Genomic DNA, 25,332 nt, shown 5'->3' on the forward strand with positions numbered 1-25,332 from the left:
AGTGGATACAAGTATGCTATAATACTGCAGGTGCAAAGATGGCCATGACGAGATTCACACGAAGGTGCTTTTGTGGGGTAGGTTTTCTTAGTTTTGTGATTGGTTGACTATTCAACCCAATGTGCTCCACCCTTAAAGAGGAACTTTAACCAAGAATGGAACTCCAGGCCAAGCAGTAGCTGATACCCCCTTGTCCATGAGAGATCTTAACCTATTCTCAAATAGATCGTTGGGGGGAGGGGGGGGGGTGATATTGTGTATTGTGGCGAACGGGGATGCTCCTACGAGTCCGTAGCTACTCGTAATACTAATGGTAATGAAGATCTGATCACCTGTGATGGGGGGGTTAGCTTACTTAAAAGTCTGCCAGATCCTCTGCATGCCATTTGCGTCTTAGGCGAAGTGTTGGCCACGTTCCACGACTCACTACCGTGCTTTCTCCTTCCGGCCGGAACCTGTCACAGGTGTTTACTCAGCCCTTTATTACCATTTATATTACGAGTAGCTACAGACTCTTTGCTACTCGTAGGAGCATCCCTGGTGGTGAAACCCCTCCCACAGTGTGATGTCATGACTATGGTCCTGACCGTTTCCTTTCTATAAACCTTGTTGCATTGTGGAAAATGATGGCTGTTTCCGACTGCCAAGCAACCAGTATCTCTCTCTCTCTCTCTCTCTCTCTCTCTCTCTGTGTGTGTGTGCATATGTATATCTATAATAAAACAAAACAAAAAAAATAACCTTTTAGCCTATCACAATGGTAGTGGGTTTGGCTATAGATAATGACAGTTGGTGCTGTCTAGCTTTTTCTTGTCTGCCAGTAGTAAAGATGATGATGTGCCACTCGCGACCCTGCAACTCCCTACTACCCTGGGAGGTATAGCCCTTCCCAATTTTAAACTGTATTTCCCAGAGCGTCCCTGGGACAGCACCCCTCCTCTGAGACTTGTCTCCCCTCCCAATTCTGGACAGGAAGCTATTAAACAAACAAATTTGCATAATGGACAGCAGTACATGTATAAATACAAGCCACTTACAATGATCCTCAGTTGTTTTTCCTGTCCCGGACAGGAGCGGATGGAGGGGTCTCTGTGCTCCCATGTCAGGTGGCAGGTGCAGCGTGTGGGGCAGGCAATGACGGGCTGAGCAGGGGACTCAGTGTGCTATGCGCCCAGCGTGGTGGAGGCTTCTCCTTGGAGTGCGGAAGTTTTATGGACGGCAGAGCGCTAACCGGAAGTTCCGGCGGAAGCGCGATGACGTCATGTGCAGGCGTCCCACATGACTGGTCACATGATCAGGCCTGATTGCAGGCCCGCAGCGGTGATCATTACGGCGATTGGCTGCTGGACACAGAGGCAGCTGCTGGCAATTAAGGAGGAGGAGGGTAAGATTTAAAAAAGATCTGTTGTTTGTCCATGACTCAATGCTGTTTGGTGGATCATGGAGGACGCCGCAGGCCTTTCCTCACTGCAATCTGCAGGGACTGGCTCTGAACCCTCTCTGGTGAGACATTGTTTGTGTTTTTTCTGCGGAATATGCTGTTTAAGTTACACTGAGGGGACTGATAGTTTTTTTCTTATCTATATATTTCAGCCTAAACTTCCAAAAGCTGACAAAGATAAGGAAAAGGATAAATCATCTCAGTCCACTCTGAGTAAACACTCATCATCCTCCAAAGAAAGACGATGTGCTATCTGCAATAATCGCATATCCTCATCTGCTCCTTCATCTAAGAAATTATGTCAGTATTGTACAGATAAAATTGTCAAGGATGAATCCCCAGTAGTTTTCAAAGACTTAATGGGATGGATGCGCTCGGAGATGTCTTCAGCCATAAAAGAAATTAAGGATTCTGCTATAGCATCATCCTCATCAGCTGTAGCAGATCCTATGGAAGACATTCCCCCTTTGGAGGGCACTTCCCCTATGGAGGGCACTTCGGCTATTCCTGATGTCACTGTCCCTATACCTTCCCTATCTGTTCCTAAGAGAAAGAGGGGAGAGGATTCAGAGGAGTCAGAAAATTCTGGGGAGGAGGGTGAAATATCTTCCTTTGAAGAGATTTCCGCTGAGGATACATCTGATAGACCAGACAAAGGGCAGAAATTTGCTTTTTCTCCGGACCTAATGAAGAATCTGTTATCTGATATGCATACTGCTATGGGTATTACAGTTGAACAGAGGACTTTGACACCCTTGGATCAGATGTACGAAGGTTTGTCAGATCCCCAGTCCAGTTTTATCCCAGTTCATTCTTCTCTAAAAAATATGATTAAGAAGGAGTGGGATGAACCTGAAAAGAGAGCCTTTTGGCCTCGGTCATTAAATCGTAGATACCCGTTTTGTGCGGAGGACCAGAAATTCTGGGGTACATCTCCCAAGCTTGACCCATCTTTTTCCAGGGTGTCAAAGAAAACAGATTTGCAGTTCGAAAATTTTGCAAACTTAAAGGATCCAATTGACAAAAAAGCGGATAATCTCCTCAGAAGAGCATGGGAGTCCTCATCACTAACTTTTAAACCTGCAGTAGCTTCAACAGCAGTGGGTAGGTCCCTGAAATACTGGTTGATGGAAACACAGGACAAGATTGCTTCTGGTGTTCCTAGGGAGGAGATATTAAAGGACTTTCCAAAACTATTCAATTCCACCAATTATCTCACTGATGCAGCAGATGATACGGTGAAGTTGACAGCCAGGACCACTGCTTTAGTAAATTCTGCTAGACGTGGTATATGGGTAAAGACGTGGCAGGGAGATAACTCTTCCCGCTCTAAATTATGTAGTCTACCTTGTGAGGGGGAATTTCTTTTTGGCTCTAAGTTAGAGCAGACTTTGGAAAGAACTGCTGATGCTAAAAAGAATTTTCCTGTTAAAAGGAGGACCTTTCCACCCAAACGCTCCTTTCGTTCCTCTAAACCTGAACAAGACCCCAAGACTTCATCGAGAAAGAGATGGGGTCCAAGTAGGCCTCAGAAAGCCAAATCAAATTTTGCCCATACCTCCCAGCAAAATAAACAATGACGTCAGGATCCCGGTGGGGGGAAGACTGGCCCATTTTTACGAGCAGTGGCTCCTTCTTCCTCAAAATCTCTGGTTACAGAAAATTGTGTTAGAAGGGTATGCCATAGAATTTCAGTTCCCCCCCCCCCCCTCGAAGGTTCTGGGTAAATCAAAGGCCAAAGACAGAGATTCAAACAATGGCATTACAAAACGAAGTGACTATGTTACTACAAAAAAGAGTTATCAGAGAGGTCCCATCATGCCAGAGGGGTCAGGGATATTATTCACCGGTCTTTCTTGTAAAAAAGCCTCAGGGGGAGTTCCGCTTCATCCTCAATCTGAAAGGGTTGAACAAGGCCGTAAAATATCGAAGATTCAGGATGGACAATATCACCTCTGTTATAAGTCTGTTACAGAAGGATTGCTTCCTGGCATCATTGGATCTCAAGGACGCCTATCTACACATCCCGATAGAGCTACAGTCTCAGCAGTTCCTAAGGTTTGCCATCAGCATTCAGGAAGAGGTAAGGCACTTCCAGTTTAACGCTTTACCTTTTGGATTAGCCTCGGCTCCTTGGTTGTTCACGAAGGTCATGTCCGAGGTCTTAGCTGTTTTGAGGAAAAGATCTATTAATGTTTTGGCCTACCTGGATGATCTTTTGTTTTGGGGTGACTCAGTAAATTCCTTGAAAATCCAGATTAATTCAGCTCTGGAATTGCTCCAATCTCTAGGATGGCTTATTAACTGGTCTAAATCATCTATTCAACCTAAACAGACTATGGAATATTTAGGTTTTGTTATTTCTACTTGTGATGAGAAAGTGTTTTTGCCTCAGAGAAAGATAACTGCTATTCTTAATACTGTTCTTTCTTTTCAGACCACAGGTGCCATTACGCTAAGAAGGGCTATGTCGGTTCTAGGCCTTCTAACCTCCTCCTTCCCTGCAGTCCAGTGGGGACAACTCCATTCAAGAATACTGCAAAATTGGATCCTAAAGAATTGGAACAGAAAGGTGACGTCCTTAGAAAGAAGATTGCTAATTCCTTTCAGAGTAAAGGCAGCTCTCAGCTGGTGGCAGAATCCAGTTCGTCTGTCCGAAGGTCGACCGTGGTTTTCTCCAGTCGAAAAAATCATGACAACAGACGCCAGCTCCTGGGGATGGGGGGCTCATATAGACTCACTACCAGCACAGGGTCAGTGGTCCACTTTGATGAAAGGAAGATCGTCAAACAGCAGAGAGTTACAGGCAGTATGGATGGGCCTACTTCACTTTTGCAATTACATCAGCCACTGTCATGTTCTAGTACGTTCAGACAACGCCAGTGTAGTGGCGTACATCAACAGGCAAGGAGGAACGAAAAGTCATCTTTTATGGTCTCAGACCTCAAAAATCCTATTGTGGGCGGAGAAAAATCTAAAATCCATCAGAGCAGTGCATCTGAGGGGTGTAAACAATTATCTTGCGGATTACCTAAGCAGATCGGCTCTAAAGCAGGACGAGTGGACCCTGAACTCGGAGGTTTTCCAGGAGATCTGCATGACATGGGCACATCCAGAAGTGGATCTATTTGCAAGGAGGAGCAACGCAAGGTGTCAACTCTTTTGTTCCCTATGGCCCCAGGACAGGCCATGGGCGATAGATGCCTTTTCGATAGATTGGAGCATCAGACTAATGTATGCTTTTCCCCCTCTATCCCAGATCCCGAAGGTTCTCAGCAAGATTTGTCGAGACAGGGCTCGATTAATTCTGATAGTTCCATTTTGGCCGAAAAGACCGTGGTTCAGTCTATTACAGAGGTTATCGATCAGTCCTCCGTTGCTTTTACCTCAACGTCCGGATCTATTGCAGCAGGGGCCAGTTTTTCATCCAAATCTTCAGCAGATGCGTCTCTCTGCATGGAACCTGAGTGGAACATTTTGAAGTCTAAGGGGTTTTCAGATGGTCTTTCGGAAACCTTGATTCAAAGTCGAAAGAAAGTGACAAGAGTAATTTATCAGAAGGCCTGGCGAGTCTATAATAGCTGGTGTTTGGAGAGATCTATGAATGTTCATTCATCGACATCAGTTTTAGAATTCCTGCAGGCAGGGTTTGAAAAAGGACTGAGTATTAGTACATTAAAAGTTCAGACAGCGGCAATCAGTGTTTTCCTACAAAGAAGACTAGCCCAGGAGGAGTTCATTCTTCGTTTTTTTCAGGCAATTAAGAGGTTACGTCCAGTGTTGGTTCCGAGAACCCCGTCTTGGGATTTAAACATAGTCTTACAGGCTATGTGTGGTCCTCCCTTTGAACCAATTGACCAAGTTTCGGAAAAATTGTTATCCTTGAAGATGGCATTTCTTCTTGCGATTACTTCGGCAAGAAGGGTAGGAGAGTTACAGGCTTTGTCAATTAAGCCTCCCTACTGTATTATTTCAGAAGACAAGGTTACTTTGAGGCCAGATATTGCCTTCCTTCCAAAAGTAGTTTCAACTTTTCACAGAACTCAGGAGATATTTCTTCCTTCATTTTGTGAGAAACAGTCTAATGAAAAAGAGAAACAGCTTCATTGTCTGGATGTCAGAAGGTGTCTACTTCAATACTTGGAGAGGTCTAAATCATGGAGGAAGACAGATGCTTTGTTCATCCTGTTTGCTGGAAAGAATAGGGGGCTCCGTGCATCAAAGCCAACTATTGCTAGATGGATAAGACAGGCTATTCTAATGGCATATCAATCACAGGGTATGGTCCTTCCAACATCTGTCAAAGCTCATTCTACAAGAAGTGTCGCAACCTCATGGGCAGAGAGGGCTGGAGCTTCCATCGAGCAGATTTGTAGAGCGGCTACCTGGTCCAGCCAGAACACATTTGTAAAACATTACAGACTAAATTTATTATCAAGTGGTGATCTAGCCTTTGGTAGAAAAGTTCTACAGGCAGTAGTCCCACCCTAATGAGAATCTTGTTTATCGTCTCAGAGGAGGGGTGCTGTCCCAGGGACGCTCTGGGAAAGACCACACTTACCTTCGGTAAGGTCTTTTCCAGTAGTCCAGGGGACAGCACCCCTACTTCCCACCCTATGTGGGAAACTATTAAGAAGAAATTTTGCAAGCATCGTATGGTGAGTCCGGGTCATCTTTGTTATTACTGAGGATCATTGTAAGTGGCTTGTATTTATACATGTACTGCTGTCCATTATGCAAATGTGTTTGTTTAATAGCTTCCTGTCCAGAATTGGGAGGGGAGACAAGTCTCAGAGGAGGGGTGCTGTCCCCTGGACTACTGGAAAAGACCTTACCGAAGGTAAGTGTGGTCTTTCTGGGCCTCCGCACTTGTAACCATTCGTTGGTGGTTCGCTCAAGAGGATAGGAACACAGCGACCACGCTGGAGGCTGCTGTGGTGGGGTCTTACGAAGGTCTCTCTCTTCTTCCCTTCAGGGGAGAGAGAGCTTTGGAACGGCTGCCCATTCCTATAAAGCTAACTATTAGGGTATGGAAAGCTGCCAGACTAAAATATAAAGAACAAGACGTATTCTCCCCGTTCGCTCCCCTCTGGTGCAATCCCAACTTCCCTCACCTCATGACTGTCCCTGACCCCTTGCTGTGGGCTAAGCAGGGGATCAAGTGGCTTCACCATTTATTCCCCAATGGTCAATTATCAACTTTTAATCAATTAAAATCTGAATTTACACTTTAAAACAAAATGTTCTTCAGATACCTCCAGGTCTGGCATGCGGCGCAAGCCCAATTTCCTAACTCCTTCACCCTAAAATCCGACCCATTAGAATCTCTACTCCTTCGGAAACAAGTAGAATCACCCTTGTCCACTATCTATGCTACCTTAATAGATACAGGGTCCCCTAGAGTGGATAAAGCCTTTCAGAGCTGGAGCAATGATGTGCCTGATCTGGAGGAATCAGACTGGAGGGATTTGTTGGAAGCCACAGGTGAATATCTTATATCCATGAAAGATAGACTAATCCAAATGAAGTTTTTATATAGAATCTATTATACCCCCACCCGTATGGCTCGAATGTTCTCAAACAGAACGGATGAATGCCCCAGATGTGGCGTCTCGCCTGGGGACTTTATTCAAATGATGTGGGGATGCTCTCACTTACAATCATACTGGGTAGGAATCAACAACCTACTTCAAAAGGTGTTTGAGCAACATATCTCCCTTGATCCCAAGATACACTTGCTGGGAATTTCTGGCAAAATTCTAAAATCCAGGAATTTGATACTGTTATGGGACCTGTTGAGTTACTATGCACGAAAAAACATTATCTTACACTGGATACAACCCACCGCGCCAACAGTTGTTGAATGGGTCTAAATTGTTAACTCGGCACTCCCGTTATACAAATTGACATACATTCAACGCAACTGTCCACTAAAATTTGACAGAATCTGGATCCCATTGGTAGAATATCTCAGGGAACACCGAGTAGACTATGAAGCATAGCTCTAAGTTTGGTACCGACCGCCTCATTCATGTGTAACTCAAGTACCTCGCAACATCATGAGAGAAGGGGAGGGGTTGGGGGAGGGGGGGGGGGTTGTTGGGGCTACTGTGTTCTGTATACCTTATGTGTAAAATTCAATAAAACTTATTTGAAAAAAAAAAGATGATGTGCAGGCTCAAACATAAACAAATTACATAGGCGATTAGCAATCATTTCTTGATTCCTCTTCTATTTTTTTAAACTTCTCACTTTGCAATGTATTGATCTCCCCCACAACTATTTTTCAGTATAGCTCCTCCTCAAAATATATAAACTGATTTTAGCAGTCTGTGTATTTATTACCTTCCCACAATATCTGTACATACGTCCAACCGTCTGAACAAAAAAACCTTTTAGACGAGATAAGGAGTTATTCATTGAGCAGCAATTCATTAAGTCGTAGCAGTTTTTTGGGTACCTGGAGTCGGTGGTTGGATCAACTGAGTAGCCGGAGTTTGATGATTTTAGTACTGACTCCGCAGCCCTGTTGAGAAGCTAGTTATAGCAACCATTCAGAGTGTAAGTGTCCTTTTACACTTTATGCGTTAGTACGCGTTGGTACGTGTTTTATTTTTCCATAGCAGTGCATTGTGAAGAAGATTTCAGTTAAAAATGTGTAGTAGTGGGAACTGTGCCATAGGAAAACATGGACATTAGTTTGAAAATCAGTTTGCTCTCAGTTATAACTGAGCAACTGATTAAAGAGAACCCGAGGTGGTTCTTGGGGGGCGGGGTCGGGCAGATGGGACACAGAGGCATGTTTTCTGCCTCATGACCGGTCTGTGTGTCCTCCCCCCTTATGCTGCTCTCTGCCCCCCACCGCCGTGCTATGACCCCGAAGATTAGCGCCAATATTTGTCGCTATCTCTGAGGTAAACACAGGGTAGAGGGACTCCCTGTTCAAAACGCTCACCAGGGGCGTTCCTGGGGGTTTCCAGAGCTGCTCTGGCCGCTCCCCCACCTCCCTGCATGCTGTGAATGAGACAGTCTCTCATTCCAGCGTCATGACCAATAAGTCACAAAAGTGAAATTGGCCTATTGCTGCCCACAGGAGCGGCGGTTTTTGCGGCTACCTGATTTTTTTTATGAGCCTAAGGGCCCTTTTACACTTAATCAGTTGGTGCGCGTTAGTGTGCGTTGGTACGCGTTTTTTCCATAGCAGTGCATTGGGAAGAAGATTTCAGTTAAAACGCGTTAAGTGTGAAAGGTGCCATAGAAAAACATGGGACTTACGTTGAAAATCAGTTTTCTTTCCGTTTTAACTGAGAGCAACTGATTAAGTGTAAAAGGACCCTACCTCTGGCTCTCTTTAAGTGTAAAAGGGGCCTAAGCTAATTTTTTTGTGAAATGTTGACTGAAATCTGAATGGCTGTATAGCAACTTCTAAATTATTTTTATCTATCCTTTTCTCAATCGGGAGCAGATCGAAAGTGCTGGAAATTATTGATCGACCCATCAATCTGATGATAAAATTGTCCATGATGCACTTTGTTTTTCACTTTGCTTAGTAAGCTAGATAGAAAGGTACCGTAGTTGGATTTATTTTAGCAATGGGACAGATCCATTTGGGAGGATGAGCACTCTGTGGATGTGCATGTCATTCCTCTGTCAGACCTGGCTGCCAATCATTGTAATGACTTATATTTGTCTTGGCTCCAGAACAGCAGAGTTTATGCTTTCTTGCTCCACTGCCAAATCCTGTCCTGAATCTGTCTAGACTGTCTGAGCTTATAGACACATGTATGAGCCGTTTCAAGTCTTTAAATGATCATTCCATGCAAAAATGAAGCTAACCTTTCCAGAAGCAGAAGTGGTATTGTAAGAACGCTGGCTACTTATTACTATCTACAGTGAGCTGTCAATTCCTAGACCATCAACTGACCAAGTAAAAGATTTTATTTTTCCTTTTGTTTTCTGGATTCCATTGTACAAATCCATAAATACAAATATATATTCTGTTGGGAGTTTCTACACTGCATGTTGTTTCACAGGTATAAGTCTGTGTGAGATGGACACACACTCACACCTGCCTCCATTTGAATCCTGCTGACACTGTATAGTCCATCTTAGAGGTCATCCTTCTAGTGGAGTTTGGGCCTCTCTTAAAGCCCTTTCACACCATGTAACATGGCAGATTGTGCAGTGAGTTGTCAGGTGGTCTGATATAGCCCCATTCACTGTGGTTGAACTGGACTGCTCTTGTAGGTGCACAGAATGCTGTTGTCTGGGTAACTGTTACTTTCCAGTGTACTCCATCTTGCTTACATAAACACACATGTACTGCTATCCCAAACCAGCATTTTGTTCCTTTCCCGGAGTGGTGCTTTAGTCCATGCTCTTTATACATGTATGTTTGAGTACCGTATGTACTTGCAAGCAAGCAGAGTTTTTGACCCCCCCCAAAGTGGGCCAAAAGTTGGGGGGTCGGCTTGCTTGCGAGTCATGTTGGTCCGCGTGCCCCATAGTGCCCCAGTATAGCTAGTATCGTGCCCAGTATAGCTAGTATAGTGCCCAGTATAGTGCCCAGTATAGTTAGTATAGTGCTCAGTATAGCTAGTATTGTGCTCAGTATAGCTAGTATTGTGCTCAGTATAGCTAGTATTGTGCTCAGTATAGCTAGTATTGTGCTCAGTATAGCTAGTATTGTGCTCAGTATAGCTAGTATTGTGCTCAGTATAGCTAGTATTGTGCTCAGTATAGCTAGTATAGTACCCAGTATAGCTAGTATAGTGCTCAGTATAGGTAGATAGTGCCCAGTATAGCGCTCCAGTATGTGTAGGTAGTGCCACCCCCCACGGCCGCCGCTGCTATTACCTTACCCCCTTATTCCCCTCTCCGTCTGCTGCACTGGGCGTGTAAATAATTCACAGCAGCTCACCCCACGGCGGCTGCTGTGCAATGAGGGAGGAAGCTGTAGGGAGAGCGGTTCCCATAGTAATGGTGATACACATCGCCTCTACAGGAAGCCGCTCTCTCTCTTTACTAGCTATACTGAGGCACTACCTCAGGGATCACGCAGCCAGCATTTCCTACCCCCAGCTTATATGAGGGTCAATCATTTTTTTCTGTTTTTTTTTTAGGTAAAAGTTGGGGGGGGGGCTTATATGCGGGTCGGCTTGCTTGCGAGTATATACGGTAGTTTTTCTACTAATAGTTGGTGACACAAGACCCTTTTACTCACATTCTGTCCCAGGTTCGCAAGGACACTGTTTGCAAGGTTTTTGTATGTTTGTGTAGGATTTCTCCCATGTTAAAAAAACAAAACCTACTGGTAGGTGAATTAGCTTCACCACCGGACTCCTATACTGTGGTAGGAATATTACACTGATAATGGTGAGGACTAGGGATGGTCAAGGAGATGCAAATCCTTTTGAGTTCATACAGTGTTATGCAAATATATGCAGCTTGAAAATGAACCAATCAAATCCTGCTGAGGTAAAATTTGATTGGTCTATTTTCAAGCTGTATAAATTTACATACAAAATTTCTGTAATCCTGCATCAACTTGAAATTTGCATTTCCTTGTCCATCCCTAGTAGGACATTCAATTTGAGCCTACGAATTGATGGTATAAATTGTTATGCTGTATCTATTATGTTGGGATTGAGAGACTGCACACTAAGTCCATATATACTTTTTTCACAATGCAGTGTTTTCAGTAGCAGATGTGACGTCTTTATCAATCTTTCAACGCATGCTATAGCCAAGAACAAACAGTAGTGAATACAATTTAGTACAGTAACTGATAACTAGTTGCAAAAGCATATCCTGGCATTTTCATTTAATTTAGCTGAGAAATGAGTAGGTATGTGGACACTGGGATAGAAAGCGAAGGACATAAAGTGTCCTATGCTGCTGTCAACTTGCATAATATCGCCACCACTGTCGCAGCTTTGGCCTTCTATATAGCTTCCTACTTGTGTGTGGGTGCTCCGTCCAATGGTATGATGTTTGGCCAGTTGCTAGTCTGAGGCTAGTTACACACCAGGACGTTGCGTTTAGGGGACGTTATAGGGCACATAACGTGCCCCTAACGCAACGCCTGGTGCTCTCTGGATGTGGACGTCAGACTGAGCCGCGTTGTACAGCTCACTCTGGCGTACGTGATGCGTACTCTTGGACGCATGCGGCATCACGTGGTCACGCCCGGCCAATCGCCGCACAGAGCGGCCGCTCCAGGAAGTAAACACTGCACGTCACTGAGTGCAGTAAATATTAATTAGCCATGTGCCCGGCCGCTCTCCCCTCCTCCCCAACATGACTGAGCATGTGCAAACAGTCTAACGCGGCTTAGCCGCTTAGAACGCACAGCATGCAGCACTTTGCTGCGTTACAATGTAACGCAACGTGGGCAGTGTGAACAGCCCACTTGTGTTACATTGGTGTGCGTTGGGGGAGCGTTACAGGCTGCACTAACGTGCGCCTGTAACGTCCCTGTGTGCAAGAAGCCTGAAGCCATCAGAAATACTTCTTTTTACTTGGCATTTATCTTAAAGACACTGAAGCCAGGCTAAATTCCCTTTTTTAACTTTTATTTATGATAACTATAACCCGAATTTTGCCCCGGCGATTTGGGGGGGATAAATACATCGTTCTGCCGTGGGAATGCAGCGTTTCAGCTATGCTCATTTTGCTTAAAGCGGATCCGAGATGAAAAACTAACTATAACAAGTAACTTGTCTATATATCTTATCTAAAGTTTAGATAGTTTACACAGCAAATCTAGCTGCAAACCGCTTTAATAAAATATGATTATTTCTTCCTGTGATACAATGACAGCAGCCATGTTGTTTGTAAACCTTACACAGAGGCAAGCTTATCTGCATCTTGAGCAAAAAACCCTAATCCTCCCTCCTCCCCTCTGCCTCTGAAATCTCTGGCTAGTAATACCTCCCCCTCTTCCTGCCCAGACTGAGCTCCCATGAGCCCTGAAAGTGCCTTGGCTCTCTGAAAACCTGTGGGTGTGGCTTGTTTAGTTTATAGGGAATTAGAGTATTAAAATAAAAACAAAAAAGTATTTGGCTTGAGGAATGCCCTATAAACAATAGGAAAGGAAAAAAAAAGTATGCAATGAGTAAAAGTTCATCTCGGATCCACTTTAAGATTAATGGCAAGTAAAAAGAGGAATTGTTTTGGGCCTCAGACTCTCTCTCTTTAAAGAGACTCCGTAACAAAAATTGCATCCTGTTTTTTATCATCCTACAAGTTCCAAAAGCTATTCTAATGTGTTCTGGCTAACTGCAGCACTTTCTACTATGACAGTCTCTGTAATAAATCAATGTATCTTTCCCCTGTCAGACTTGTCGGCCTGTGTCTGGAAGGCTGCCAAGTTCTTCAGTGTTGTGGTTCTGATATGAACTCGCCCTTCCAGGCCCCTCTATGCACACTGCCTGTGTATTGTTTAGATTAGGGCAGCTTCTCTCTTATCTTTTACAAGCTGGATAAATCGTCCTCTGAGCTGGCTGGGCTTTCACATACTGAGGAATTACAGACAAGGGCAAAGCTGTTTGCAGGAAGAAAAGAGCAGCCTGAAACTTCAGTGCATGAGAACTCGAGGGGGAAAGAAACACACAAATGATCTCTTGAGATTCAAAAGGAAGGGTGTATACAGCCTGCTTGTGTATGAATGTATTTTCTATGTGTGGACATACTGTACATCATCCTACTTCCTGTTTTGGTGGCCATTTTGTTTGTTTATAAACAAACTTTTAAAAACTGTTTTTAACCACTTTTAATGCGGCGGGGAGCGGCGAAATTGTGACAGAGGGTAATAGATGTCCCCTAACGCACTGGTATGTTTACTTTTGTGCGATTTTAACAATACAGATTCTCTTTAAGGGTGGTTATATGTGATGGAGGATATGCATTTGGTAATTTCAAGACCCTAAAGGTTTTGGTGGGTAGATGGGTGTAAGGGACAATCATATTGAGCAAGATTAGTGCATCTGCCACTACCTGAACTATAGGAGACATGGGTCTTGTGCTGCTGAGTTTCCCACCCTGAGTTTTCCAATATTCCAGCTGTTAGGACTCAGCCACACTAAGTGCTTTTCTGATCGCTTTTTAAAAATCACTCCCGTTCACTTTCATTAAAATTGCGATTTTTTTACTGGGATTTTAATGAAAGTGAATGGGAGTGATTTTAAAAAAGCGCTCAGAAAGCGCTAATACATCACAAAGCGCTCAGAAAAGCGCTTATAGTGTGGCTGAGTCCTTAAAGGGCTTACAGCAATTTGAAAGACTTTCAGTGTTTTGAAGATTGCATTGAAACTCAAACAATAAAAAAGGAAAAAAAAAACAGGTTAGCTGAGGCAGTCCTTTCTGTATTAGAAAATTACCTTTTATGACATTCAGGTGTTGCAAAAACTAGTTTAATACTTCTTATTGTAACAATCATAAATGCTTTTAATGTGCAATAGTTTACTTTTAAAGTGGTATTAAACTCTAAGGGCCCGTTTCCACTATAGCGTTGCGGAATCGCCGGCGAATCACCGCAGGCAAATCGCATGCGGGTGCGATTCCGCATGCGCTTTTTGCCGCAATTTCGCATGCGATTTCGCATAGGTAAGGCTGTATGCGAATTTAACCATGTCACTGCATGTGTAAATTAACATTAATACCTATGCGAAATCGCGGCAAAAAACGCATGGGGAAAACGCATGCGATTTCCCTATTAAATACATTGCGTGCGATTCGCCTGCATTCCACACGCAGGCGAATTCTGAGGACCCTACCATGCAGATTTTTTCTGCACAGAAAAACATGCGGGGAAACGCACAAGTGGAAACAGTCCCATCCACTTGTACTGACTGTGCGAATCCGCATGCGGGCAACGCATGCGGATTCGCGATAGTGGAAACGGGCCCTAAAAAATCTAAAAAAAAAAAAAAGTGTTTAAGTACCTTACTTTCTGCCGTATAAGACACTCCAGAATCTGACACACCTAGGTTTAGAGAGCAAAAAACACACACACAAAATCTGGTGCGTCCATATTCCAGGAGCGTCTTGTAAATGTTCTTCCCCTATTGGTTTCCTCCTGTGTCCACTTCTGTCCTCTTCAGTCCCCAGTGTGTCCCCTGGTGTCCCCAGTGTGTCCCCTGGTGTCCCCTTCTGTCCCCAGTGTGTCCCTGTGTGTGTCTGCTCCCTTGTGTGGTCTGTGCCTTCCTGCTTGTCTCTCCGCTCCTCCTTCCCCCGAGCCGCGCTGAAGAGGAGGTCTGCAATCCCATAGATTAGGTAAGACATGCGCTACACTACTATTTACACCAGGAGGGTTGAGGAGCGGAGCACATGAGCAAACATGCAGGAAATCCCCAACGTGGTGGCAGATCGGCGGTTCATATCGGTGGGCGTTCGTAAGTTAGGGGACTCCCTGCATTTGCCGTATAAGACGCAGGGATTTTTTCTCCCCATTTTTTGGAGAAAAAAGTATACAGCGGGAAAATACGGTTATATCTGTAAAGCCCAATCTACACGATACGATTCTTTATACGATTCTATTTACGATCCGATTAAATCTGACATGTCCGATCAGGATTCAATTCGATTTGCCATTGCAAAACAATGGCAAATCGAATTGAATTGAATCCTGATCGGACATGTCGGATTTAATCAGATCGTAAATAGACTTGTAATCGAATCGTATAAAGAATCTTATCATGTAGATTGGGCTTAAGACCCTGACGTACAATAATTTTTTTTATTGTCCTAATGTAAAAAAACTTTTATACTGTACATTTTACACTAGTTATTTTTTGCCTTTGTGGAAGAGGCTGTTATCTTAATTGTGCTTCTGATGAGATAGCATGGAGGCAGTAGCTTTAAGGAGGGGCCACCCTGGTGTAAAATAATAAAAAAAAAAATTTCAATGAGTGACCAGGAATAGCCTTGCCTTATACCTCAGCAATACACTCCCATGCAGTGTCTGGGATTATAGCAGCCCATACACTCAGCCGATTTTCTGGCCGACCGATCGATCGCGGTCGATCGATCGATCGATCGCAAATCGGTTGGCCAATCGACCGATCGACGGCCGATTTCGATGGATTTCCATCGAACTAGCAGGGTGGAAAATTTAGGTCGATCTGATGAGATTGCTTATCAGTTTGCATTGGCCTTAATGGAAATCTGATGGCAAAAAAATGCCATCAGATCGAATTTCAACAGATTTCAAACTGAAATCTATTGGAATTCTATCCTGGTAAAAAATGTTCTAAAAACGCATCAGATAGATCATCAGATGCATTTCTTATCTGTCTGCTGCCAATCTGACGAGTGTATGGGCACCTTTAATCTTACCAGCAACACAATTAATAAAACTTAAAGAATAATTAAGGTAAAATGTACAGAATCTTTTTTTTTTTTTTTTTTTTTTTTTAATCCTTGAACAATTAAAAAAAAATATCTATAAAAACTATTTTACACTGGTTATTGTTTGCCGAAGAGGCTGTTATCTTAATTGTGCAGCTGCTAACATATACCCGGTAATCAGTCACTGCATGGAGGAAGGAGCATCAAGCAGGGCCACCCTGATGAAAATCTTTCCAGGAGACAGTAGGAATGGCCCTGCAATATACTGTTGAAAACCTCACCAATATACTTTTTTTCTCCATGAAGTGACTGAGATTATATCTTAGCAGCAGTACAATTAAGAGAACAGCCTCTTCGGCAAAGGCAAAGAATAACCAGTGTAAAATGTACAGCAAAAAATGTTTTACCCTTGAACAGTTGAAAATAAAAATAGTAAGGTGGGATTTCAATAGATATCTAACACAATACAGTGTTTTTAGATTTTAATTTTTTAGAGTTCAATACCACTTCAAATAGGTAATCCACCTTTAAACGATCATTTTTAGTTGACTCTTACATAGGAGATCCTCTTTAACAAGTTTGTATGGTAGTCTGGCTGAACATTGTGTCTGCCAGATACACAGAACAACATTCTCCTTCCAGCCATTTAAATGCCACCGCTTTTGAATTTATGGGACTTTACAACCGTAACTTGTCAACATTTCTCTAACACTAATTGCTGAGCAATAGACACTCTTCGGAATGGTTTATGCATAAACGTAATGCTTCCTGCTTCTCGAGAAAGCAGATTTGTTACGATGCCACATAGTCCTGAAAAGAGTCTTTAAGCAGAACCATTTAGTATGTGGAGCAGGTTCAGGTTGACATTGTGGGCAATATTTACTGTCTAATTTCTGGGTAATGTATAAGTCAGATTAATGCCGCACTCAAAAGGGCACTGTTCATTTGTATTATGAGGCGAACAGCAGGGAACTGTTCTCCATAACCTCCGTCAATTGCCCTTCTCAGCCAGCTCTGAATTATTTGTGGCAGTGCAGAGCCCAGAGGAAACCACTTCCCCATAAATCGTTTATAAGGTGCCATCTGAAATTGCACTTGTTATAGCGTTTTATTCCTTAATTTTTTTCCATCAAATTTTGCAGTAAATTAGAATATAAATGTTGTTTTGGAGCTGAAATTGTCACTAGTTAAAATTAAGGGTGTTTAGTTGTTGTTGTTTTTTTGGGGGGGGGTTGGTTTTTTTTTGTACGTATGTTTTTATTTTTTTTTAAAGAAATCCTGCATCGCATTTATTTTCATATTCAAGCACTACTATAATAAATTCGGAAAAAAAAGCCTTTAAGAATGCACTATGAAATTCTATGAATTGCTGTTATCACTGACCGTAAAAAGCTGACTGAATTTAGACTAGTGTATTATGATGGATTCTCATTTTTTTTTTCATTTTATTTACTACAAAATATTGGAAAGGATCTATACTCCAGGCATTCGGCTTACTTGTTTGCGCACTATATTTTTAGCTGGACTGAGCAACTGCCATTCTGTAAGAACTCTGGGAAATCCCCCACAAGGCGATGAAATAGTCCAAAGTTATCCAGATTTATCAGATCTTAATTATGTAATATAACAGTAAGTGAACAGCAACATGGCAAAAAGTAATTTATAGTGCATTTTACTGTGGGTAAAACTATCTCAGGAAGATAGTGACATATTGCAACAGGATCTGGATAGGATGGGCTATATGGGCCCATAAATGGTAGATGAAATTCAATGTTGTCATGCATTTTGGTCGTACTAATGGTCTAGCACCATATAAAATATACTGGATACAGATTGGGACATCAAGCTTGGAGAAGAAGTTAGGAGTACTCATCGACAAGTTAAATAATCGTGTTCAATGCCAAGCTGCTGCAGCTAAAGCTAATAAAAGTTTGGGAAGCATTAAAAGGGAAATAAAAACTTGAGATGCTGGCATAATATTGCCCCTGTAACTCTCTAGTAAGGCCACATCTGGAATATGGAATTCAGTTTTGGGCACCGCATTACAGGAAAGATATTGCAGTTTTAAAGCAGGTGCAGAGACGAGCAATAAAATTGATACGAGGGATGGAAAGTCTCACTTACCAAGAAAGGTTAGAAAAACTGGGTTTATTTAGTCTAGAGAAAAGACGCTTTAGAGGGGATCTAATTAACCTGTATAAATACATCAGAGGGCAATATAAAAGCTCAGAGGACATGATCTGCTTTTCAGAGGACTAGAGCACATGATCTGCGCATGGAGGAAAAACATTTTAGCCATTTATTTAGGAAAGGGTTCTTTACAGTAAGAGTGATTAAGATGTGGAATGCATTGCCACAGGAAGTCGTTATGGCAAATTCTATATCTGCATTCAAAACTGGTTTAGATGCTTTCATTGCGATGAAAGACACTCATGGCTATAATTACTAGGTAATGCCCATTGATGTTGATCCAGGGATTTTATCTGATTGCCATCTGGAGTCGGGAAGGAATTTTTTCCCTTTTGGGGCTCATTGGTCCAAGCTTTTACATCTTCATGTGCATATAATAGATGTCATCTATTCTAACCTGTGTAGAAAAGCCAATAATTCACTAATCGCACACCTGCAATAGCCATACAGGGAGTGGTGTCAGAACACCTCACGTGCATAGTCCTTTTTGGTAGGCAAGTATGAAAATCGGGCAGCACAGCAGCCAGGAAAGTATATTTCACCTCCAACAAGTAGAAAGGTTTTAAAGATGCCATTAAGCCATGTAATATATTAGTGTGCGTCCAATTATCTTTCCATAAATATAACAGAAAAGTGCTATAAATCTATCAAGTGAGAAGCTCCAAATGTAGCCTATTTTGATCACCTGTACTGGGCAGTATTCTATACCGGCATGATATTGGTGGAAACATGGTCTTTCTAAATCTCAGCTATCAGCATTATAGTTCGGTTGCAACCTGTCCAATAAAAACACTCGCCTTGCCAAGCATACACTTGCTTCATGATGTAGTAAGATCTGGTCTTTTCTCTCTTTTTTTTTTTTTTTTATTTTGTTTTTTTTTTTTTTGTTTTAATTCCCATTCCTGAGTTTTGAGAAAATATTTTACAGATAATGAAAGTAAATTACTGCATGAAGTTGGATGACGTGAAATTGGAACAAAGAAGCACTTTTTTCTGACTCCAATGTCGCACATTGTTCTACAAGTGAAACATTAAAACTCTTGCCAGTTTGGGAAGCTGAACCGTGTTGGCTGATGGCTTGGTTGGAAGAATTGCACTAACATCTGTGCAACAGTAGCTGAATAGCACTTTGTCTGCGCTGACCTGAGAACCCTTTGATGATTGGAGAATGGCTTCCGCTTGTATTATTTTTGGCTTGGAAGGCAGGAGCCTGAGCATCAAAACGCATAATGGTTTCAACAAAAACAAGCTGGCCTTTTCTTGGTCTTCTTTCAAGGAGGGAGGGAAAAAAAATAAACCACTTTAAAGTCCAGCTATCTGGGCGCTTTGTCTTTGTTTTGAGATAATGCTGAAACCATGCTTCAAAAGATGTGCTGACAAACCTTAACATCCCACTCAGACTGAGTCATGGAAATCCACACAGAGCAGTTTAACAGATTCATAGCTGCTCAAGATGAAATACAGTGGAACTTAACACCGAGGAATTTTCATCAGAAGTGTCTGCCAAACTTCTTTAAGCTGCTTTAAAAAAAAAAAAAAAAATCTGAGCTTTATCCTTTATACAATGGCACTTTTAATCCTCCAGAATTCAAATCTCTGGGTCTTCTAGTGGTTATTGTACAGTATGGTTACGGCTGTCAGAGAGGGTGGTGTGAGCATCTGCTAGACCAAACTAGTGTTGCATGGGGAAAAAATACATACTTTTTATGATCTATGTAAAGTTGGATGACCGAAATATGAAATTATACTGGTAGGTGAACAGAGGCGCGAGTAGAATAAAAGTACATAACATTTTTAAAAATTGCTGGGAGGAAGTGGTGGACTTGCCTCCGTTAAAGCAGACACCAAGGACTGTGATTAAATAAATAAATACACATTTATTGAAGATACCCCAAGGATGCAACGCATTTCACGGGCACAGCCCACTTCTTCAGGCAATAAACGGGATAAACAGAAATTCTGTTATAGCAAGCAGAGCACCTCTGTCAAATATCATGTCATATAAAATTATTGATTGCTCTCTTCATTTCTGAATTAGAATTCGGATAAAATGTGTTTTTTATTTAGTTCAGTATCTCTGCAATAACTTATTTATTGAGGAACTTAAGCGAAAAGGGGGAAATAGATCAATACCATGCAAAGTAAGACATTAAAAAATAGGAGAGAGATCAAAAAATAATTGAAACTCGCCATGTAATTTGTTCATATTGTGTGATCCACAATGAGCCTGAATGTCATCAACTTTACTACTGGCAGACAAGAAAAAGAAGTGACAGCACCAACTGCCATTATCTATAACCACACCCCCTAACAATGTGCAAGACTAAAAAGTTTTTTTTTTTGTTTTGTTTTTTAAAGATATACATATGCACAGAGGGGGATACTGGTTGCTTGGTATTTGGAAGCAATCCTTATTTCCCACAATTCAACAAGGCTTCCACAGTGTGATGTCAGGACCTAGGTCATCACACTGTGGGAGGGGTTTCACCATAATATCCGTCATACAGACCCTCCGTATGATCTATTTGAGAAAATGTAAAGATTTCTCATGGGAAAGGGGATATCCGCTACTGACTGGGATGAAGTTCAATCCTTGGCAACAGTCCCTCTTTAACTACCTGAAGACCGCGTCACGCCAATGGGTGTGGCGGCAGCAGCCCCAGGACCGCCTAACGCCAATTGGCGTCAAGTCCTGAGGCTGGCTTTTTTCAGGAGAGCGTGAGCATGAGCTCGTGCATCTCCGCTTGGGGTCTCCCAGCGGCCGCCGCCGCTCGGAGACTTTTAGACGGCGAAACCGCTGTCTATTAGCATAGTACAGTGCTGCGATCTACAGCAGCACGGTACTGGGGACAGTCGTGTGACAGGGCTGTCCCCCTGGGACACAGCTCTGTTAGTGGGGAGAAAAGGAGGGAGAGGGGAATCACTTTTGTGTGCTGTGTTGTGCGGCCCTGCAGCTAGGCCTTAAAGCTGCAGTGGCCAATTAAGCAAAAAAAAAAGGCCTGGTATTTATGGGGTTTAAAACTGCGGTCCTCACGTGGTTAAGAGCATTGTATTGGGATCGTTTATCCTCTACCGCCAGTCCATATATCATGTGGAAGAGACAGTTCCATATCCCTAGCACAGCAGATGCCATGAAAATGGAAATTTCATAGAAAATTGAAATCCCATATTAGATTGTGCATCTTGGTATAAGCACCAAGACATGTAGCCATGTGTGCAATCTCGTCTTGTAGGTTTGTAATTGTCAACCAATAATGCCCTAGAGCATCATCTCATGGTAACATGGCTTGTAGACAGCTATGCATTGGCCATCTTTAACATTATCCCAGCTGCTCACAGGCAATCCCGGCAGTCAAGACCACACAGAATGGGAGGCAGTGCATGCTGGGTCGCCTCATATGTAGTTTAGTTGGGGGGGGGGGGAGGCACTAGGACAAAAGGTTATGTATAGATTTAAAACTGCATGAAGAGCTATTTTTGCCAGTGGTGCTGGTCCTAACCTTAGTGTGGATTAGGTAGGGGTAGGTTACTGCGAGAGGAAGGTCAGGTAGAGCGATTGTAGAATATTGTTAATTTGATCAATATTCTACCATCTGTATTAACCAGCGCCCAATGGTAGAATATCAGTAATATTGCCAATATTCTACTAGCAGCTTCACCGGGCGCCCTTTTTTTTTTAAATGTACGCTTGTAGTTTGTGTTGAAATTGAGTGGATACCATTATGCTAGGTACACAGAATGCAATTTCCCACCAGATTGACTGGTCAAAACAATTTCCAACATGTCTGATCTGCTCTTGATTGATAACTGAATCGGTTTTGTGCTGTAGTGATCTGAAAATCAGCCAAGTTATCGATCAGGAGCAGATTGGTCAGAAATTATCATTTCGACACATCAACCTGATGGGAAATTGCATTGTGTATACCTACCGTTGCATAAAAGTGTTTATAGTATTATTACATGTAAAGTATTTTATCAGCTAGTGTTTTACTATAGAGCCACAAAAGAAGCCTAAAAAGAACCTAAATCGGGAAGGCATGCACTATAGAGGATATTTAGATTCACTATGACCGTTGAATGTAACAAAATATACTAAAAATAAGGCACCCTGAATCATGTTTGTTTTAATGTGTCTCTTCTAGGCCTACACCAGTGTCTCCAAAGCTTCATTAAGCCTTGCTGACCATAAGGAGCTTGGGAAAATGATGAACACCATTATCTTCCACACAAAAATGGTGGATTCTTTAGTGGAAATGTTGGTGGAAACATCTGATCTTTCAATATTCTGGTAAGGTTATTGTTTTAGATCCTACCTAATAAAACCTAACTGTCCCTGCATACTCCTGTCCCTGTGTCCTTGGGTTGGTGCTTTTTGCTATTGTGCATGTGTGCAGCACGGACAGCCGTTGGGACAGGAGGACGGGGCCAGTTAGCTGGGCGGACGTGTGCGCTGGCGCACGTGCGGCGGGTGCGCGCATGCGTGCTTACATACGGCGGTGAGAAACAGACCTAGAGCCCGTTTTTAAATAGGCTTAGGTCTACTAGTAGTACTATAATATACCTTGGTGCTGAACCAATAATTTATAGGCAAGTTACATATACAGTATACACAAGGGCATTATGGATCAAAGCACAGTTGTAAAGCACATTTTGTGATCAGTACACCTAAATTAGTCAGTTTACGGGTATAGCTGATTTTTGGAAATCAAAAATCATAGAGAGGCACCAAAGTGACATATAGTAGAAATAATACATTATTTAGGATAACCAAGTTTGCATTAAAGTAGACCTGAACTCTTGCACAGGACAGAAGGAAAACATCTAGAAATACACCCTGTATGTATTTAGAGTGTTTAGTCTGTCTAATTCACCCTCACCTGTGCCTAAGCACAAATTGTAATTTGATCCCGCAGCTGACTGCCACAGCAGAGAGCTATTTCGTAAACACAGGATGTTAACCATATGTCTGCTTCCATGAAAGCAAGAAGTAGAAACAGTGCAGCTTTATTGCAGGATTTGTATCCGCTATAACAAAGAAATGTTTTTTGTTCTGTTTTTTCCTTAAAGGTTATTATACTGTTGTGTATCATTTAGAGCAGAGAGGAAGTTCTTTAATTATCTTTCAAGTAGTAGCTGCTGCGCTCTCCAATAGGTGTCTAGGACAGAACAAAAATACTGCACATAGGGTAATAACGTTCAGGTTCGGCTATCAACACCCTAGTGATTCACGGTGCCCAGTGTCACTCCTGAAAACAATCCACATCCCCTCATGCCAATATGCTCACCAGATTAAAACCACCTCTACTGTTAGGTGGATATCACGCTTTTAAGCCACAGTGCGTCCCTTGCACTCCGATCTCTTGCCGACTGGTCAATTTACAATATAAATACTCTCGACATAGGGTAATACTGTTATGACAATTGTTTTCCACAACAGCCAGTGACCCCTTGCCAACAGTGATGCACTTAGTGTTATCACACTCCCAACACCATAAAATTGAAATGCTTACCAGATGCTGCCCACCTCTCAATTTATAGGTGGAAACTGCGCTTGCGGTAATAAAACAACTCTGGCTAGGCGACACTTCTTGTAGCAATTCTTTTTGACCTGGCAGGTCCTGTTTTATTCCATAAATCGATCTCTCCGATAAAAAACATAAAAACTTCCATAGCGTAAAAACATTAGACACCTGCCGCTGGGCGCATTCAAGTTGCACTTACGCTTCCAGCCAGGTGATCAGCATAACACAAGTTTTTCCATCTCGATGCCCATCCGTCCGGGGATAGTGTGTGGCGCTCGCAGTGTCCCACTCGTCTCTCCCCGGTGGTATGTCTGCAGCGAGTGCACTTCCGTGGCCGGCCGACCGTTCCTGCGTGTGTGGTGGCGTCAGACGTTCTCTCTAGACCAGCAAAAAGAGCAGCAGGTGGTTGTGATTGGCCTTGCCTGATTGGTAGCCTGCAAAAGCTTCCCCTCTGACTGGCCAAGGTGATCTCTCGCCAGTGATGGGAATCTAAATAGATAGATAGATAGATAGATAGATAGATAGATAGATATTTCTTTCCCGGGGGGCATCCCCGACAATATGCGTCAGGCAGCGGCAAAGTCTAGGACTGGCACTGCTCATGGTAATCTTTAATTTAGCAACTCCCCTTCATACAACTACTGCCCTATGACTTGTCTGTACAGTGGTTGGCCCCAAACTGTCACCCAAGAGATCAGCTTTTTTAGTGCATGTGTACACATCTTAAAGGGAACCTGAAGCGAGTAAAATTATTTAAAATAAACACATGACGTAGCTGCAAATGAAAATTACATACTAGCCTCACCATCAGTTATATATCAGCAGCTGTCAGTTACAACTGAATGTGCAAGGTAATGTCCATGTTTCCCTATGGTGCAAGTGAGGATATTACAGTTTAGACTGTTTCTTTCTGACTGGATTAGCTGCATGCTTGTTTCAGATGTGTGATTCAGACACTACTGATGCATGAAAGATCAGCAGGGCTGCCAGACAACTGGTAATGTTTAAAAGGAAATAAATATGGCAGCCTCCATATCTCTCTCATTTCAGGTGTCCTTCAAGAAAAAGTGGGGGGTGTTGGAATAACCCTAAAAAGTTATTGGATGGTGGCTCTTCTCACTTAACAACCAAATAAATGGGCATCCAGTTCATAGGTCTAGTACAACTTTTTAAGCATACATTGTTGTCTGAGAAAATGACTTCTTACATTTTTAGCTTTTACAGTCGAGCGTTTGAGAAGATGTTTCAGCAGTGTCTGGAGCTGCCATCCCAGTCAAGATACTCCATATCGTTCCCTCTCATTTGTACTCACTTTATGAGCTGCACTCACGAGCTTTGTCCAGAAGAGGTAAATTCATATGGGTTGTTGTCATTTATTCTGCCACTGTGTGGGGTTCACACACTTCAGTCTTAACATTTTGGAGCTAAGCCACTTATTTTTTGCTGTAATTGTCCTGCTCACACGTCTGGGTTCAGGAACTTTGCACTTTTATTATTATCCAAAGTTCGTTTTGTGGCCAAGTCGGTCCCGTTTGTCAAGGCACAGGGCCGACAAAAAAAAGTCAACGTCAAAACGTGTTTTTTTCTTTTTGTCTGCCCTATGCCTTGCAAAGGGGACCGACTTGGCCCCAAAACAATTGTTAGCAATTACGGTCAGATGCTGTATTGGTGTGTGTGTGATGGGACAATAAAAGTGCATAGTTCTTGAATCCAGTTTGTGTGCGGAAGCTTCTTCACTATTTCCTTTTTTCGTAACCTACGCTGTAGCGCCATGTTTTTATCTGCCTCCCTGTCACTCTGTGTTTTCCCCAGCCTAGTGCAAGGCAGGCG

The 25,332-nt window shown here is 42.7% G+C and overlaps 2 protein-coding genes across 8 annotated transcripts in view; both read left to right on the top strand.

Annotated features, from left to right (window-relative positions):
• Positions 1 to 25,332, top strand: part of NCKAP1 (NCK associated protein 1) — a 204,527-nt gene that overhangs the window by 141,130 nt on the left and 38,065 nt on the right. For 6 of the 7 annotated variants that reach the window (XM_068245405.1, XM_068245404.1, XM_068245408.1 and 3 more), the window contains 2 exons: positions 22,123 to 22,268; positions 24,718 to 24,850. In XM_068245405.1, coding sequence (XP_068101506.1) covers positions 22,123 to 22,268; positions 24,718 to 24,850 — 279 coding nt within the window. The remainder of the gene's footprint in view (positions 1 to 22,122; positions 22,269 to 24,717; positions 24,851 to 25,332) is intronic. The other variant, XM_068245407.1, reaches the window with a different exon arrangement.
• On the top strand, positions 3,191 to 5,960 carry LOC137525795 (uncharacterized). The gene is made up of 2 exons (XM_068246996.1): positions 3,191 to 3,524; positions 3,879 to 5,960. Exons 1-2 carry the CDS (start codon positions 3,260 to 3,262, stop codon positions 5,930 to 5,932), a joined length of 2,319 nt encoding a protein of 772 aa, XP_068103097.1. The 5' UTR covers positions 3,191 to 3,259; the 3' UTR covers positions 5,933 to 5,960.

The sequence above is a fragment of the Hyperolius riggenbachi genome, chromosome 7 (assembly GCF_040937935.1).
Source record: "Hyperolius riggenbachi isolate aHypRig1 chromosome 7, aHypRig1.pri, whole genome shotgun sequence".
NCBI lineage: Eukaryota > Metazoa > Chordata > Amphibia > Anura > Hyperoliidae > Hyperolius > Hyperolius riggenbachi.